Source organism: Squalius cephalus (genome assembly GCF_949319135.1).
Source record: "Squalius cephalus genome assembly, chromosome: 21".
NCBI lineage: Eukaryota > Metazoa > Chordata > Actinopteri > Cypriniformes > Leuciscidae > Squalius > Squalius cephalus.
This window is the reverse complement of record NC_137142.1, coordinates 28,652,310-28,670,586: the sequence shown is the minus strand read 5'-3', so window position 1 is coordinate 28,670,586 and position 18,277 is coordinate 28,652,310. Positions and strand designations below refer to the sequence as shown.

General features: G+C 36.8%; 1 protein-coding gene across 1 annotated transcript in view; it reads right to left on the bottom strand.

Annotated features, from left to right (window-relative positions):
* Positions 1-18,277, bottom strand: part of lrmda (leucine rich melanocyte differentiation associated) — a 267,050-nt gene that overhangs the window by 82,002 nt on the left and 166,771 nt on the right. The window contains exons 3-5 of the mRNA XM_079855913.1: positions 16,379-16,505; positions 14,995-15,134; positions 9,554-9,680 (exon numbers count right to left, since the gene is read on the bottom strand). Of these exons, the coding sequence (XP_079712039.1) occupies positions 9,554-9,680; positions 14,995-15,134; positions 16,379-16,505 (394 nt within the window). The remainder of the gene's footprint in view (positions 1-9,553; positions 9,681-14,994; positions 15,135-16,378; positions 16,506-18,277) is intronic.

The window sequence follows — 18,277 nt, the reverse complement described above, 5'->3', positions numbered from 1 at the left end:
ATGAAACACAAATTGAGTGTTACAATTGCAACATTAGCAGCACTGGCTTATTTGCATATGTTTATAAATCACAATGACACAATTAGCATTATATGATACAATCAGATGCAGGATTATTTTATATATGCCTAATGATCTGCTCTATCTCCAAACGCTAACACTGGCACGGACCTGAGCGGCAACACGCACGCATGCTGAGGTCTTTCAGAATAAGCCATCTGTGTTTAATTAGCCTGGCAACATCTTACAATCATCAGAGGAAAACTGAAAAGTTAAACTGTAATTAAACTATGAGTGCTGGCGCTGTGGGACATGCTTGTCTGTGTCTCTGTAATTGCAAAAACATCATTGAATAAGTGTTGGAACTTAAAAAAAACAGCTCACTTAGTAGCGATAGGAGAACTGCGCTGCCCATTTCCACGCTAACAGCGGAAGCACGGAGGGCATCCGTCAGGTAGAGAAATTCCAGCTTGGTTCATTATTACTCTCTCTCTCGACCAGGCCTTGACTAAATGGAAGAAGAAGAAAAAAAGTTCTTCAACATTCCTACTTATTCAGGCCAGAAACTGCCCACTTAGACAGAGAGAGACAGTCTGACTGACATATAGACATCACAAACCAGTTTGTTCTGTTTTAAAGTGCAATTTATGCCACAATAGATTATACCACAATAATAGACTGGCATGAAAAAAAACCTAAACAGACCAATAAGCACTGTCAAGTTTTGTGTGCTATAAATACATTAGATGAGACTAATTATGATTAAGCAGAATCTAAATTATGAAAAAAAAAAAAAAAACAACTCTGTATTTGTAAGGGTTTTGCATATTGATGTCAATGATACAAGACATTTTTCCTCTGTTTTGGTTTTGTGTAAAGCGAGGAACAAAGCCCTGACAACATCTAAGTTCAATACTGTAATTTTTACAGTTTCATTTAGCCATATCTCAAAGCAGTTGAGCAAATGCAAGGGACAGATGGGCCGTTCTCCCTCAATTTCCATTAAGCAATGCAAATGGGAAACATCATTGTGGCTGTTCAAACAAAACTCCTCAAAAACATCTGCTTGTTTTCAGGCCGAAATATGCAATATATCACTTGTGTAATAAGAGTGACGTGACATTGAGGTCATCCGCCCCTATCTCTTGGCTTTGTACAGGGTCATAAATCAATCGTGCAGCTATTACTAACAATTAACTGTGCTTTAAAGTTTTACAGTCTGTTTATGATGTGCAATGTCATATGATTTATGTGGACACTATGAGTCACTCACTCTAATTGCGGCTGTTTTTGCGGATTGTGCCCTCACGACGACCTCCCAAAAACTCCAGCTGCCAGAGCACTTTCAGCGGCCTGATCCTGCTGAGGTCCAAACACTTCGCTGCTGGACACCTCAGGCCAGAAGGAAAAATCTGTCCCAGCCCGTGTCCCTCAGGAGAGATGAGGGGAAATCCAAACCATGTTTTCTGACACATGGGGGAGACAGTGTTCTCACAGCTACGCTCTTCCACAAAGGAAGTGCAGGGATCGTAAAGACGATGATGGACAGAGACTGTGATTTTGATCAGAACTGCAGGGACTTGATGCCATGTTTATATTGATGTTCTTCTTTTATTTCAAATGTACCAATGGCAGAATTTGTGTTATTATTATTAGTATTAATAATAATAATAACTGTAATATTATTAATATTATTACTATTACAGTTATGATGTATTATTAATAATATTTATTATTATTATTATTATTATTAATCACCAGAAGGATATTTTTTTTACTTTTGATAATTAAATTTTTATAATATTACGACAACGCATTTGAGTTAATAATAATAATAATAATAATAATAATAAATAATAATAATAATATGTATTCTAATTATTAATAATTAATTACAGGAAGAATATTTGTTACTTTTGATAATATAATTTGTATAATATTATAATATAAAGTACGAAAATAAACTTTATAGTAATAACAATAATAATATTAACACATTATTATTATTATTATTATTATTATTATTAGTAGTAGTAGTAGTAGTAGTAGTAGTAGTAGTAGTAGTATCAATGACTGGAAGAATATTTCTATTTTTTTATATAATTGTATAATATTAATATAAAATACTATAATAATAATAATAATAATAAATTACAAATTAATTGGTAGCCAATTTTGTATTTATTGTAAAATTATTATTATTATTAAATTAATAAATTTATTTTAGTATCTTATATTAATATTATAAATTATAAATATTCAGTCATTAATAATAATAATAATAATAATAATAATAATAATATGCATTATTATTATTATTATTATCATTGTTGTTATGAAGTTTATTTTGGTACTTTATATTATAATATTATATACAAAAAAAATTATCTAAAAAATAAAAATAATATTCCAGTCTTGATAGATACATAGACAGACAGATATGTACGGTACCTGTGTAGAGCACATGCCCTTTTTGCCCTGACACTCCGAAGTGCCCTTTTTTTTTTTGGTGGTGGTGTTTTGTTTTTTTTTCTCTTCAATAAATCAATGCTATTGGTCACCCTTTACGTCTGTCTGTCTGTCTTACAAATATTTAGCCAATGAAAGTTCTTAAAAAGAGCTTGTATAAATCTTGTTCGATCCTCAAACTGTCAGTAAAACTGATAACTCCACCCCCTCTATCTGATAACTCCGCCCCCTCTATCTTGACTAAATGAACTGAAGCTCCGCAGCAGCCGCACAGCAGACAGCAGCTGAACGAAGTTTTGCAAGGGTAAACAAAGATCTTGTTGTTTGAATAAGTATTAAACACTATGTCTATAAAGGCTCATATTTTATTTGATGTCTGACTGAGACGTGTAGGACCTGAGAGAGAGGTCTAGCATTAGCCATTTAGTCATAGCCAATACATAGCCTACACTTAAATAGCCTGTGCATACAGTAGCATTTCAACTTTTATAAAATGAGATTTTGGCCAAATGTATTTTACAACAGGAAAAACGGAGCGCCCATATAGCTACAACAAACTAGTTTGTAACCTGTTGATGAAAATGTAATGTGATGCCGCCGGCGCCGTTTTAATGACGGACAAAATGCACATTTGCACACATTCGTTAGTCAAAAACCCCGTAACTGCATTTGAGTTTGACTTTTGTAAAACGTTAACAATATATTGATAAGTAATACAACAACATATCATTTGTTTTTAACATCGGAAAATCATAAGCACAGGTGCGCCACCGCGCTGTTTCGTACTGGAACTTACACAAAGCGACTGAGTGATCCTCGTCACCTAGGTAACATATATTTCTAAGAAACATCTTCTTTGATTTATGATTGCTGATACACTTAATTTATTAACATTTAATCATGTTATGGTAATAATATTGCGTTATGGTTAATTCAATGCTGTTAATATGCACGTATTCGCTATCTAGCAAATTTTTTAATCTACAGTATACTCTCTGCTCGTCTTCACATGTATAAATGTAGTAGGCCTAGGCTAAAACATGTTTTTTTAGGGCTTTAGGGCTAAAGAAGCCCTGAAGCCCTGTATATCTATATTATCTATATTATTATTGTTATATTAATAGTGAATAAATCTAAAGCTTTTGAGACTATTATTTTGTGTAATTGAATTTGTCATGAAGATGTGACCATTTCTTCCTTTCATGTGGGCTTACTAAATAATCTTAAAGGGGTGATGAACTGAGAAATCAAATTTTCCTTGAGCTTTTGACATATAAGAGGTCATCATACTATAAGAATATCCTGTAAGTTTCAGAACTGAAAACTTCCTTGTTAGTCCAGTAAAAGCTTTCTTTGACACCAGGCACAGCGAACGACAGGTTTTTCAAAGTGGGGATCTATGACGTCAAAGGGTATCAAACACCGCCTCCGCAGAAGAAGATCAACGCCTACTTCAGCACTGCCTGTTTAGCCCCGCCCACCGATTCACGCAGCACATGAAACTCATTATATTATGCAAAACTGCTATCCAATCATAGTAATGGGCGTTTACTTTCGAGTCTTAAATGCGGCACGCTCATAAAAACTGAGTGTTTCAGGAGCTAGGATCAAAACCAGGGTAGAAAATAGCCTACGACTTATTCATTCTGATGTTTTTGAATGTAAAAAAACAAGTGAACGTCATAAGTTGACCTCGGACAACAATATAAAAAAATGTAAAAAGCCAGTTCATGACCCGTTTAATATAAAAAAAAAAATGTAAAAAAAGGGAGGGGGTGCCCTTTTTCAGTTTCAACACATGCCCCTCAAAAGGTCTGTGCAAGGCCCTGTATGTACATGTGTCCCGTGATCAGAAAAAAGTTCACATACCAACAACAAAACAAGCATGCACACTCCGGCTGTACACCTGCATGCATGCACAAAATATTAGCTGTTTGGTTTAATTTAACAAAGTGTTGATGACAATATATGCAATAAAACTGACTGGTATCTTTGTGGATCAGCAAAACTGAATCACACAACTTAAGATACCCGTCACAAGTTAGTCTCAGAGACAAGATGTCTGTAGAAAATGGCAGTAATGACTGTTTCCGAGCAATCTGTTTGGTCAACTGCACTTCCCATTGCAACAATATTTTTTATAGGTGTCTTCAAGGAAAGATTTATCCATAAAATGATTCAGCAAACACTGAAGGTGCATTGGCGCTCAGTTCTACAGCCTGCTGTTTATTATGTTTAAATGCTTCAGGGAAGTCATAATTCTCTCATAGAGAGATGAATAAGGCACCATTCTGCAAGAGGGATGCCATAGAGAGAGAAAGAGAAGCATTCTGTCCATCTCGCTTTCTACAGAGCTTACAAACTGAAAAATACAATAATCGCACGCTATCAGGCAGCTTCACTGAGGTGGTCCGTCTTAGTTTGGCTCTTTTATTTCGCTGTCTTGATATGAACTTCTCTGATGAGAGGCAGATTAATATGAAAAATGCAGAAAGGAGATCGACCTCATAACTTTCCTGGCTCTGCCAACATGGATTACGGAGAGCCGAGTTTGTGTGACTAGAACTGATGGGACTGAGCCCTGACTCGAACTCCTCCAGTTGGGCCGTCTGTTTTTCATTACCCAGGAGGAGGATGTGGGAGAAATTGTGTATCGTGGTGAGAAAAGCCAAATGCTTCATCCACGCATAATCTAGTTGACATTTCAAAGCCATTATATCCTTACGTAGCTACCAAAAGTTATGTTGTGAAACAGCTACTTCATCCTCATTAAAAAAAAGTCCGTCAGTTGCTAATATTCCATTGATTGAGAAATATTATATCTATAGAAATATAGAAATATATATATATATATATATATTGCTGAACACTGTATAAAAAGAGCTTCTAAAATAGGTTACCAAAGTTCTCAGTAAGTTTTGGTAGACCATGGTTAGTTAAAGTGAAAGATTAACAATGCTATGAAGGGTTTTGCTGCACTTCATGGAGACTAAATTTAACCACAACTTTCTTTTTTTATGCCTCAGTGTGGTTTCACAGCATCGCATTCCATGACCTCTGAGTCCTCTAAAAAATTATCACATTATGGCATTCCTACACGGCCAGTTTCCCAAAAGTACAGCTTAAGGCTTTTCACTTTCCTTTTCTTAACCCTGTCTTTGGGAAAGGATGTGAGGGAAAAAAAATCCTAAATACCCTTTCTGCTTTTCCTTGTTTACTGCAGGTAGTTGTTTATCCCTTGTTTATCTCTCTCTCTAAGCTGGAAGATCACTCCATTTCACCACTCTAGAAATCCAATAAAACACAGGCCCAATTATGCTGTCCTCATAACTATAGCTCGCAAAACGACCTCCCTCCCTTCCAGCACATATCAGCCATGCAGAGACACCAGACAACAACAGCGAGACAGCTCATTTTAAACCACTTACATTAATATATAGTTGTAGGACCACTAGTTGGAGGGGGGAAAAAAAATCAATGCAGAAGAGAAAGAGGTTTGCAACAGGCTGTAATAAATGTCACCTTGGACTAAACTGCAAAAGACGTTAAACATTTCAACACATTCAGTAAGTGCAACGTCACTTTGGGAGACAATAAAGTGAAAACTCTGAATGTGATATGAGTAATTTCTGTCCTTTTTGCTATTTTCCTTATGCTTTGGGTATAATTTGAAACTCCTGGAAAGAGTGAAAATGTTTTACTGTTACGGTATTCATGTTGTATTAAAAAAAAATTGTTCATTGTTCAAAAAATCTGATTATTCAATCATCACAATTTCAATAATAATTTAATTAAAACATATATATATATATATATATATATATATATATTAAGTTTATTTTTCTGTGCCTTAAATTGTAATTCCCGAGATGAGACAACCTGTCCTGTCCTGAGCCACACAGTCTCTAAAAAAATAAGATTGTGTATGATATGAAAAAACTATGACAAAAGGACTACAACAAACGGCTGGTAGGGACTACACGACATTCCTCCCGACTTAGTGACATCACTAACCCTAAAATTTACATAAACCCCGCCCCCGGAACACGATTTATAGATTATCAAGACAGAATATGCTAATCAATGACTAGAAGATAACTACACATAATAAGCTACATAATTTCATCGACTAACCATTCAGAAAAGTTGTCTACATGTTGTCACTTCTTATTGAGTCTCTCCATCTCTGGGAGAAGCAGCTCATTTGCATTTAAAGGGACAGACACAAAAACTTCCCTCAAAAAGTGACAATTGTTGAATCAAATTAAGTTTTATGAGTTTTTAGAACTTTCCTTTGAGTTCACAAAACTTAAGAGTAAATGTAAATAAACAGAATTCTGCTGTTTTTGCAGCTTGATTTTAATAAATGTTCTTTTTGGACTGGGATCAGTGTTTTCATAGTACAGCAAGGTTTTATATACGTTTTATAATTTGAAAAGGAAAAGAAAAACATAACATGATCCCATTAAACATTCAAAGAAACAGAAAGCACATTAATCATCATATTAGTTTTCATTTGTAAAAAATTCATTTAAAAGAAACCCAAACATCATAAATCTGTGTTGAACAAAAATCATTTATCTCGTTTTACACAATTTAACATAGTACAAGCACACGGTACTATTAACATGTACTTTCTTTTTTTCTTTCTTTAAACGTGCAAAACTAAAGAGACACAGAAAACAGTGGGTAAGACCTAACAGACAGGCACAGATGAGACGTTCAAAGACTACCACAATAGTACAACAGCAAGCTGTCATGTACAGGACTCCGGTTTGATGGGAAATTTGGAAAAGCAGGAAGAGCTAATTACAGTCTGCTGTAACAATGTTAATGCCAGCATGTCTTTAAACGTAAGACACCCCACTGGATGGAGAATAAAAAGCAAACAAATAACTAATTATGCCATCATCTTCTAGCTTGTTGCTGGCGCTCATTAATTGGTGACCTGCACTATTGGTCAGTAGACAATCGGCATGATGATGAAGCCAATTAGAGACAGAGAGTACACATGCCCCACAGAGCTTGTTATGGCTGCCACATCATGTCTCATCTAAATCAAAACAAATGCAAGGGAAACGTTGGCGTGACAGCTACGTCAAGCACAGACATGGGACATTAGAGCATGGCCAACTTTCTCCCTCTCACTAGGCCCCTACAATAGCAGTTATTGTGGAGAGGACAGAGGCCTTACAGCAGAGTCTATTTAATCTGCTTAAGTGATGACAGTGGACAGGCCAGAAATATTCTTGTCTTTTTGCTGTAGACTTTCAGACTTTAGAAACTTTAACACTTTACAATAAGGTTCAACTTGTTAACATTAGTTTATGCATTAGGTACAATGATCTGAATGACACTTCTACACGATTCACTAAGTTAACATATTGTGCATATGCTAATACACTTTAACAAGTTGCATATCAAGTTGGATAAACCTAGAATGATAAATGCTGCATAAGTACATGATACTTAATGTTAAAAAAATTGACTGAAACGATGTTATCCACAATGTGAAAAATTGTATTAACTCACTTTATACAGTAGTATGCAAAAACAAAAAGGCAAAATACAATAAAATACATAGCCATGACAAGTTAGCTATGCATGTAATTTCATGACTCAATATTACTCATGGCTCCAGAAACATAAAAACAAAAATAAGATGCAAAGGTTTTATAGACGTATAATGTTAAATAATGTCAAGTTTGCATAACGCAACGCCATTTTAAAAGACAGAATGCTTTGTAAAATATTTTTACACCGTTTCTAAACGGTTCCAGATTACTTCAGGAAAACGTTTGGATTAGATGCACAACTTCTATAAACACTATTTAGTTCGGTTCCCAGATATTTAAAACCGTTCTCTATTTCAACAGCATGCCCACTAAGTATTAAATGCTGGAACTGTTCAATGGTTGGACTTAAAATGAGTCTACTGTGGCAATATGTTACTGTTTTATTTGAAATTGTTTTATTCATCTCACATGTGGTCATCTATTCATCTCAATCACTCTCAAAACGGCATGTCCTGAAATGTCTTGTCTTATTTGAGTAGACAGGTTGCACAACACTTTATTTTCCACTTTACGGTCATCTTTTCTCATTTTCTAACCAACAAAATATCCTCCAAACTAAAAACATGCCTGAATGAGGTTAACTCATTGCATGGTTTTCACTTTTCCTGTCACTTTAATGCTGAAACAAAAAAGTGTCATTAGCATCACTGTCATCTAAAACACTGCATCCAATTACATGAGCATCCACGTCCATATTTGCTTCACTAACTCATGGCTCTTGGGAAGAAGAAAAGATAAAGACCTGGTTCAACCACAAGCTAAATATTTTATGACTGTACAACTACATGAAATCAAATCTTACTAAAGCCATTCTTTCATAAAATCTAGAGGAGAAGAGAATGGAGATGTGTTTGAAGATTACGACTCTGCCTGCTTTCTTCAAACGCAAGCCAGAGAGAGAAATAATTGTGTGTGCGATGGATAATTAAGCGATGGTGACTGTTCTGAACGTGAGCTGTCACTCCGATGGAAAGCGCTGTCACGCCGTGCGAGTCAAGGCCGATCGGACAGGCGCCGTCCACTTTGATCTTGGCTCATGCATACGGAAAGAGGTCATGTCGTGGTCATTAAAAAGACCCTCCTCTAAACAGCCAGGCGAGATTGAAAGGCCACGTCTTCAAAGAGCAGCGTACAAGTAACCTCTTAAGAGATTCTGACAATTTGCTACGAACAAACAATGGGAGCTAAGAAGGAGTGGGATGGATTAGCTCACGGTGCCTTAGCCTTTTAAGTTCTTATAGTCATCTGCACAGAAAGGGGAGGGTTACACAAATCATTTACAGGGTCAGGGTGTTTAGTTATTCGCCTACATTTCATAAGGTAAAGACACTTAACCGGCTACTGAGTTACACACTAAACCACAGGCTATTATCTGGGATACACAGTCAGTTAATCTCGGATTATATTAACTGTTGATCCTGTATGTGTATGTGGCATATGTCTCGGTCTTTCCAGTGTTTGTGTCATATGTCTCTGCCTTTTTCTTTATAGCAAAGTACGGTACTTACTTGGTCATTTTTCGGCTTGACCACCTTCATGAAAGCTCCACGTGCTTCGGCCTCTGACCGCTCCCACTGGGTCACTCTCCTGGTGTCCAGGAACTTCAGATTTGTCAGCTTATGTAGTACAAAGTACCTACAGATCAAATGAAGAGAGAGAAAAAAAAACAAAAAAACATACAAAGCAGATTTTACTAACCAGACAGCATGCCAGATTTTATGAGATTTTAGTAGCATTTTATGTTGTTTTATAGCAGTTTACAGAGTTTAGTTTAAAACACATTTAAAATCATAAGAATGTCCTTCGCAATAAACCAAGCTACATAAACAGTCATATTGTGTCCAATGTAAAGTTTATAATAATATTTAAATGAGCTAGCTTTGTTTTTGTTTTGTTTTTTAAGCAAATGTTCCTTATATAATCAACTACTGTAATTGTAAATATTAAAGATAATATTTCAGTAATTTGTTTTGCCTTTAGTATACTGACAAAAAAAGTTAGTAATTTAATTTGAAAATATCACGCTTATTATTATTATTATTATTATTATTATTTTACTCAGTAAGAATATGGGTCTGTACACATGAAAATATGGCTGCTTTTATATTTTAGGAAGGGCGTATTTTGCATCAAAAAGTTTGAACTGTTTTCTTTTTCTTCTTAAGTTTGACTATCCATATCCAGCGCAGTGTCAATACTGTAAGTGTACAGCAGATTTAAATGAAGAAGGGAAGTCTGATTCAAATCTGCAAGACAACCACACAAAATAAAACTTAAACGAACATTTCCTTCAAAATGCATTAAATTAACTGTAGCAATATTTGTAAATAGGTAATTAACTTCAAAATTTGTAAAAAAAAATAAAAAATAAGGACAACATATAAACAGATAAAAAGCCCACATTGACAGAATCTGCCAAGCTGTCATTTCGGTAGCTTCACAGATATCTCTTTACGCTTTCACACACTCTCTGTCTTTCATTCAGGGAGAGAAAATGACGTGAGATAATAGCGGGAATACATAGATGACAACAGATTCTTTCACAGGCTGACTGGAATGGAGGAAGAGGCATGTCAAGACTTCAAACAGAGAGTGAGATAGAAAGAGAGAGAGAGAGAGAGAGAGAGAGAGAGAGAGAGAGAGAGAGAGAGAGAGAGAGAGAGAGAGAGAGACAGAGAGAGAGAGAGAGAGAGAGAGAGAGAGAGAGAGAGAGAGAGAGAGAGAGAGAGAGAGAGAGAGAGTGAGACAGACAGACAGAGAGAGAGACACTAAGTGGAGGGTGTGAACAGATGTGTATATGGGCAGTGACAGATTCCCAACCGAGCTCTCATGAAAAAGCCAGCAACAAACCCATGATGATGACAATGATGAAGGACGAAGGCAAACCCATGCTACGTGTTTATTCCTGATGGATCATAGAGAGCACGATTGCAGATTGATTCTATTAAGATAAGCCTGAATCAAAAACGTGTGGGGATGTTTCAGAGTTAAACTCTATTTGCATAAACACCCCAGTGTGTATCTTTTGCATGTGTACAGCATTATTGCAAATTCAAATTTACAATATAGCGATCTAGGTTTTTTTTTTTTTACATTGCTATTGTACAATGTCTCAAATGTGGTGAATTTTTATTTGAATTAGGATTTAACTGCCCCTATAACTGACCAGGGCAAAAAATAAAATAAAATAAAAAATACGAAATTTATGTTTTAGTTAGGTCACATGTTAACTTAATTTTAATACATTTATAAAAATGTATACATTACTTTCCTTAATACTTTATTATACTTCATTCCTATAATCATATAATTTCATATCTGAACATGCAATATATCAAAATTGAAACAACAGAGCCTCTGCTTTAAAAAAAAAAAAAAGAAAAAGAAAATTGTATACTAGCTTTAAGCATTATTTTTTTATGAACACTTGAATGTGGGCAAGTTCCATAAAAAAGCAACATTTTGAAGAAAAAGCAAAGAAAATGGTGTGTGTTTTTTATTTATTTTTTTAAAGACTACAATGTGCATAAGCAATGCTTTTATTGCTTGTTTCTGCTTCTTTTTCCTGTGTTTTGATCTGGAGATGCTCTACTCTTTCAGAAGTTGCATAATAGCACCCCCTACCATATAACAGTGAAACCACAGAAAGCTGGAAAATTCAGCCAATGGCGGGGAAGCGTTTTCTCATTAATGAGGAAAAATTCTGTCAATGGCGATGAAGCGTTGTCTCATAAATGTCGGGGGAAAAGTTAAGTACTTGTTATTATATAATATTACATTTTAAAATACTTGCTATCAGGCTTCAATTACTTTTTTATTGATTGCAAGATTACATATTATTCACACAATGGCAGAAAATTATTCAACATTTATTGATTCTCCTGAAGTTCCTTTAGTTTTGTGGAATTGCACACACAGACCAGCCACTAGTCAGGTGGCACAGAAAATGTAACACTGAATTAAAAAAAACCCAAAACAAAACATATTAAAATGCACAAATTCGCGCCATTTTGTATTTACATTTTGTAACGCAGGGATTCACAAACTTTTTTTTTCAGCCGAACCACTTTAACCTATTTACTTGAAGTACCCCTTCAGATTTTAAGATTTTAGGGCAGACACTACAGGCAAAAACACAGTTTTTTCCTTTGTCAGTCAATTTTGCGACTTTGGCTTTTTACAAAATGTTGTTTCAAACTAATGGAAAGAAAACATCCAAAAAACACTTTTCAGTGTTGGTTTTATTGCACTTTATCTATTTGCGTCTGTAGATTTAAATTACAATACAATGTCACTACACCGAGTCAGAAATCTCGACCTTCAGGAGCACTTACATACATCAAACTTTACACTTTTATTCCTATCCATATTCTGAAGGTTTTTATATAATTGGCCAAATTTTATACAGCATTTATTCCTAAAAAATTATGATTTTTCTGGCTGTTGACAGCATTTTTAGATGTATGTGTCAGATAAAATGTATAATGTAATGTATTACATTACTAACTACAACTGTTCTCGTGTCATTTGGAATCAGTAAAAGACTACAATTTGTAAGTAAATGTATATAGAGTGTGTATAAATGTATATATAGATTTACAATGAAGATGATAATTAAGCCTATACATATGAGAATACTGTATATATGGGATTATGCGCCCTGTTTTATTTGCCTGACAAAAAGTCCTATTTCTTAAAAAGTGAATTCGCACTCTCCTCAAAAATGTATCACTGTCAGTAGAACAAACAATGCAGGACAAGCTACACACTGAAGTTGAATGCTTGAAAGTTATTTTTTTGTTGTTTAAATCCATAACTCTAAATATGTGCAACAGAACGGTTATACTTGCCTTAGCAAAACAACTAATAACTTTAAGTAACAAAGTCCTCTAGAGTGACTAGGAGCAGTGTGTTTACTGTTGTGATTCAATTACAAACAAGCATAATAACAGCGACTGTTAGTGGGAAATATGCAGGTGTTTTCCTTATGATTGTGAAATTGTTTGTGCTGATCTAACAGATGGTTGGAGCAGCTCTGCAGCAAGTGTTGTTTAAAGCACCCCAGGCAAAACTGGCCCTAAACTTTCTGATCTTCAGCAAACACAGATATTTAAGCCCACACACACGTCATGATGTCAAGAGACAAACATGCAATCACAGACAGCATGGGCTGGAGAGCATTCCAGAGAGACAGGACATACATCCTTTACCGCAGATGGCTGTCGCTGTGTCGAGTACTGAACTACTTTAGCTAAAGGGAGGGAAAAAAACTCCTCGAGCCCCAGAAGTAAACAATGATGAATGAGCCGAGCGACTGCTGTAAAATACAGCCGAGTGTACTTGTGCCTGTTCGTTTCATTTGACTAATTGAAAGAGCGCAAAGAGGCGTGCGATATTTCACCGTGTTATGAAGAGGTATTTTATTTTTTTTATTTTTTGTTCTCAGGACGCAGTCTGAGAAGTGCATAGCCCAAGGCCAGTCCTGCCATGACCTGAGTGCTCGGCTAACCCTGTCAGACGTAAAATCTGCATTATGCTCAAATTGATGTATTACTATGTGACACATTATGAATATTACATCACAAACACACAGCTGCTGTCAGTCAGGGAAAGAATAGTCGTCCTCTGCACCAAGTGAAGCATGGGAGACATTGCGCGAGAGTGGCGCCTATTGGGTTCATCTGTATAGTAAATGATTCATACTGAACAGTGTTGAGAAAAAGGCACTTAGGTCTAAGGTAGACAAAAGAATGTGTTTCTCCCCACCGTTCTTCCCACCGCTAGGTTTCATGTTGAAAACCTGACAAATGGTGGTAACATAGCGTGGCATTGCACTCCCATAGGCCTGGGCTTGATAATGAATGCATCGTTTCATCTTGTAGGAAAGGAAAGGATAGCAAACACTCGTTTGTGGTTATCACAATTCACACCTGAAATCGATTTTGCAAGTCTACAAAATAAAAAAAAAGAAGAGTGTGGTTATAGCCTAAAGTATCAGTCTTTGCTTGTGCAATGTGATTTATGGTGTAGTGCAACAGCCGTTCATCCAAATAAAAGATTACTGGAAGTTGCCAAACTACACACTCCTGGGGTATTTCTCTTTTTTTTCCAGAAGAAATAAAAACATACCAGCAAAACAAAATAAATTCATGAGTACCAGAGTACAAAATAAATTCATGAGTATTTTTTTGCTTCAGGATACCATAATATTTCACATACAGTGAGGCCCAAAGGTCGAGACCACTAGTGAAAATCTTAAAAGAGGGAAGAAAAATAACCTTTACAAAAAATTCTTACCCAACCCCAAAACTTTTAACGTGTGTGCATGTGCGTGTGTGTGGGACATTTTGGTCCCCATGAGGAAAACATCTTATAGATCATAGTTTTTTACTAAATATAAAAATACAAAAAAGTTTTCTGTGAGGGTTGTGTTTAAGGGTATGGTTAGGTGATAAAATATACAGTTTGTACAGTATAAAAATGGAAAGTCCCCATAAAACATGGAAACCCACCAAAGTTTTCTACTGCATTATATTTTAAAATAAATGTAATTTATTCCTGAGATGACAAAGCTGAATTTTCAGCATCATTACTCCAGTCGTCAGTGTCACATGATCCTTCAGAAATCATTCTAATATGCTGATTTGGTGCTCAAGAAACATTTCTTATTATTCTAAATGTTGAAAACAATAGAACGTTCAAAATAATAGTTATAACATTATAAATGTCTTTGCTGTCTTTTCTGATTAATTGTATGTAGTGTATGTAGTGTAGAATCTGAAATATTCCTAATTTATTTGCCACATGAATTTTCCAAGTTTATAATCCCAAATTTTCAATGTGGTGTCATACTTTTGCATACTTCTGTATAATACAGTTATTAAAAGACAAAAAAATTATAATTCAAAATGACTACTGTGCATGTTCATCAGTATGGCAGTGTTCTGACCTGTATCTCTGATAGTCGTCTTCATCTTTATCCATGCTGACCAGCTGGTTGGGACAGGCCTCATTTCCCAGAAGGCTCAGGTATTCCAGGGCTGGCGTCACTTCCACCAAATGCTCCAGCAGGGCCTCGATGTCGGTGAAGTGTCACGGGGCAGAGGTCAAGGAATCCAGGCTGTTAATTACATTAGCATTTACTCTGCGCTCTACCCTGGCCTAGCCAGCCAGCACAACTCTGTCAAATTTACCGAAACTCTTTAAAGGAGCTCAATAGGCATTATGCTTGAGAATACAAAGAGCGGGTAAATTTAAGGGCGAGATTTTGGCATTTGCTGCGAGTTTGGCTGTTCTCTTCCCCCGTTCCTCTTCCCATTTCCTGGGTGGCTGGGTGCAGAACATTAAAAACATTGACAAAATGATGGATGCCTTGTGGTAAAAACAGTTAGTGACTCCCTAAGCCATGGACACCCCCTCCCCTTCACCCAGCACAGGGAAACAAACAGCCACTTCACAGCAAATTCATCACTAATACATTCACTTCATTGGAAAATGGTGCCCGAAACGTGTCAAAATACAACCACACTAATGCAGCACTTGAATTTCAATGGCAGCAGGCCACTACAGGATGTAAATAATTGGGCCATTAGCATGTGCAGACCACTTCACAGCAGAATTTGGGTCTGAGCTGCTGACACTCTGTCGGAGGAGAGCTGTTTGGAGAACAGAGGGTGAGGCTGCGTCATTATTATGTAGATGGATAGCATCCAGCGACAAACAGCAGAGCATAAATTTTCGTCAGGCTAGCACATTTACTTTTGCCATTTATTTCTCTTTGCATCTCATCACACAAACTGAATGTAATGTGTAGTAGTGATGTAATTGCTGACTGTCAACAGCCGAAAATGTGAAATTTCCAGTTTGGCTTCAAAGATTTACTTTTGGTGTGTGGTAGCTGTGACATTACTCTGTTAGCTTATTAAACAGCTAACGCTATACTGGAAAATGTATGAGTTTAAATGTTGCTCATTTAACTCTGTTTGCGCTGCTTTCTGGTCATGTGACTCTACGCTAATATACTGTAACTATGATATGGGTCATCATGATATAATCTGTTTCTTAGAAAATGGTCTAATGGGGCTTTATCTTCCAGTCATGGGTCTGTACTGGATGTTTTGCTTTGCCTCTTCTCCACTAGAGGTCACCATGGCACAAACTCAAGTGAGTTTATCAAGAAACCCCATTAGACAGGAGCTCAATTTAACACAATAACAACATTTAAAGAGATAATGTGTAGCACAAGGAGATACACTGCATTGCACTGAAACTCACAGCATTTCCTGTCATTTTGTTCAAGCATGAACTGAAAAGCAAAGCTTGAGAAAGGATATTTGGTTCTTATTGAGCGTTAGGGTATGGAGCCGTGGTAACCTGGGCAACCGGAGGTCATTTCCGAGAAGATTGTTGTCCACAATCAGCTCTTCCAGTTGGCTGAACGCTTTCAGGGCTGTCAGTGACCTGCAATGATAAGGCAAGAGAGGAAAAATGATATGGCCCTAAATCTGGGCAGCCATTATGTGCAGAAATAAATATTTCAGGCGGGCCCTTTCACAGGCCGGAATAGTTTGGGCTTGGGACTGTCAGGAGAGTGAATGATAAGAATTAGTGGCGCTAAGATCCCCTGGCATGGTGCGGCATCCTTCACACGCTGGCAGCGTGAGTGATGAGGGTCACTCGTGAGTAGCCAGGATTCAAAACAAAAGGGCTTCAGAAATGCAGTGTGCGGGATGAATTTGTCAATGTCTTGTGCCTTCAGGCACCCAGCTTTGCCTGACCCTAACCCTCCATTCCCAAGATAAATAACTCTGTCACAGTTCACCTTCACTCCCCCAACACAAATTTAACTCGTCATCCATCATTTTCCCGGCTCAACTATAATGCCTAGCCACAAACGGAATGAGTACAACTTCTACAACTTCTCAGATGAGCCGCTTACAGTTAAAAACAACTGCTTTTAGGGGGGAAAAGTTGGACGTTTCTCCCTTTATTCCCCATTGTGACACCTAATCCCCACAGACGCGCACGCACACCGTCCCCAAGGACTTTCTCTCTGTCTGGGTCTTTTCCCCGCCCTGTGCTGGCATAAACATGATGGAGGGTGGTGCTCAGGGTAATGTCGGGGCCTTGCAAAGTTCATGACGCGGATGGTGCATAAAAGCCGGGGTGTGTGTTTCTAATCCCTCAAATGGCAGAGGCTGACAACCTACAATGTTAATGTGTCCACCCTTAGTTAATTGACATTTACGTCTGTCAGCGTCCTTGAGCAAAGAACAATTAGATGGCAACATGATGCTAGTTTTTGACGCTCTTGGGGCGAAACGAAAAAATAACACCTGCATTTCATAATCTTATGAATTTGTTGTCGTGAGACTTTTCGTGGTACAGTTGCGTGGAAAATCCCATGGCAATCTGGGAAGAGCTCACAGGACTAAATGTTGATATCTAGCCAGGTGTCTCTCTGTCTTTGGATGACACCCAAATATTGTAAATCGGTCCTGCCAATTAGCCTCGTAAAACTCTCTGTTGTGTTATGCAAATACCTCACTCTTATCCTGTAGAACATGGCTGATGAAATGTTGTGGGCTTTAGAAGAGAAAGAAAGCAAACATATAAGCAGAGAGCCAAGAACTCCAACCACAAGAGAAATATGTTCTATTTGTGTAGTCAAATCGCACAAAACTCCACGCATACAGAGAAATGTCCCTGCTCGATAAATGAAAGCTGTTCTGCGAGCCCCCTCCACCTGTTTGCCTCAGCTGTATCTGGGCGGTTGTAATGTTATTAGCCGCTTAGTTAAGAGGCATCCGCGCGTCACAGGGGGGTTGCTTATTAATTGTTGTTTTCGTGTCACTACCGCTGTGTGCAAAAGGTGATTTAATCAGTTAAATTCACAGCCAAGGGAGCGGCCAAATCACATTCAAAACAACAAACAGGGATTCAACCCTAATTTAACCACAACACATTGTGCCTAAACGTTTGCGCTGCCGTTTTATTCAACATCTGTACAGTGCAGAAGGGGAAAACTTTCAAAATATGTTGTTAACTGAATGATTAATTGCCACACGCGCTTAAAAGAATGGCCCACCGAAAATTTACATTCTGTTATTTACTCACTCCTTATTTCTTTCCTATGGAAGCCCAGTACTGCCTTATAAATAAAAGGTAATAATAAAAAATTAAAAAAAATGAAAGCTATATACTATCATTTTTGTTACCCTTTTTTTTTAAGG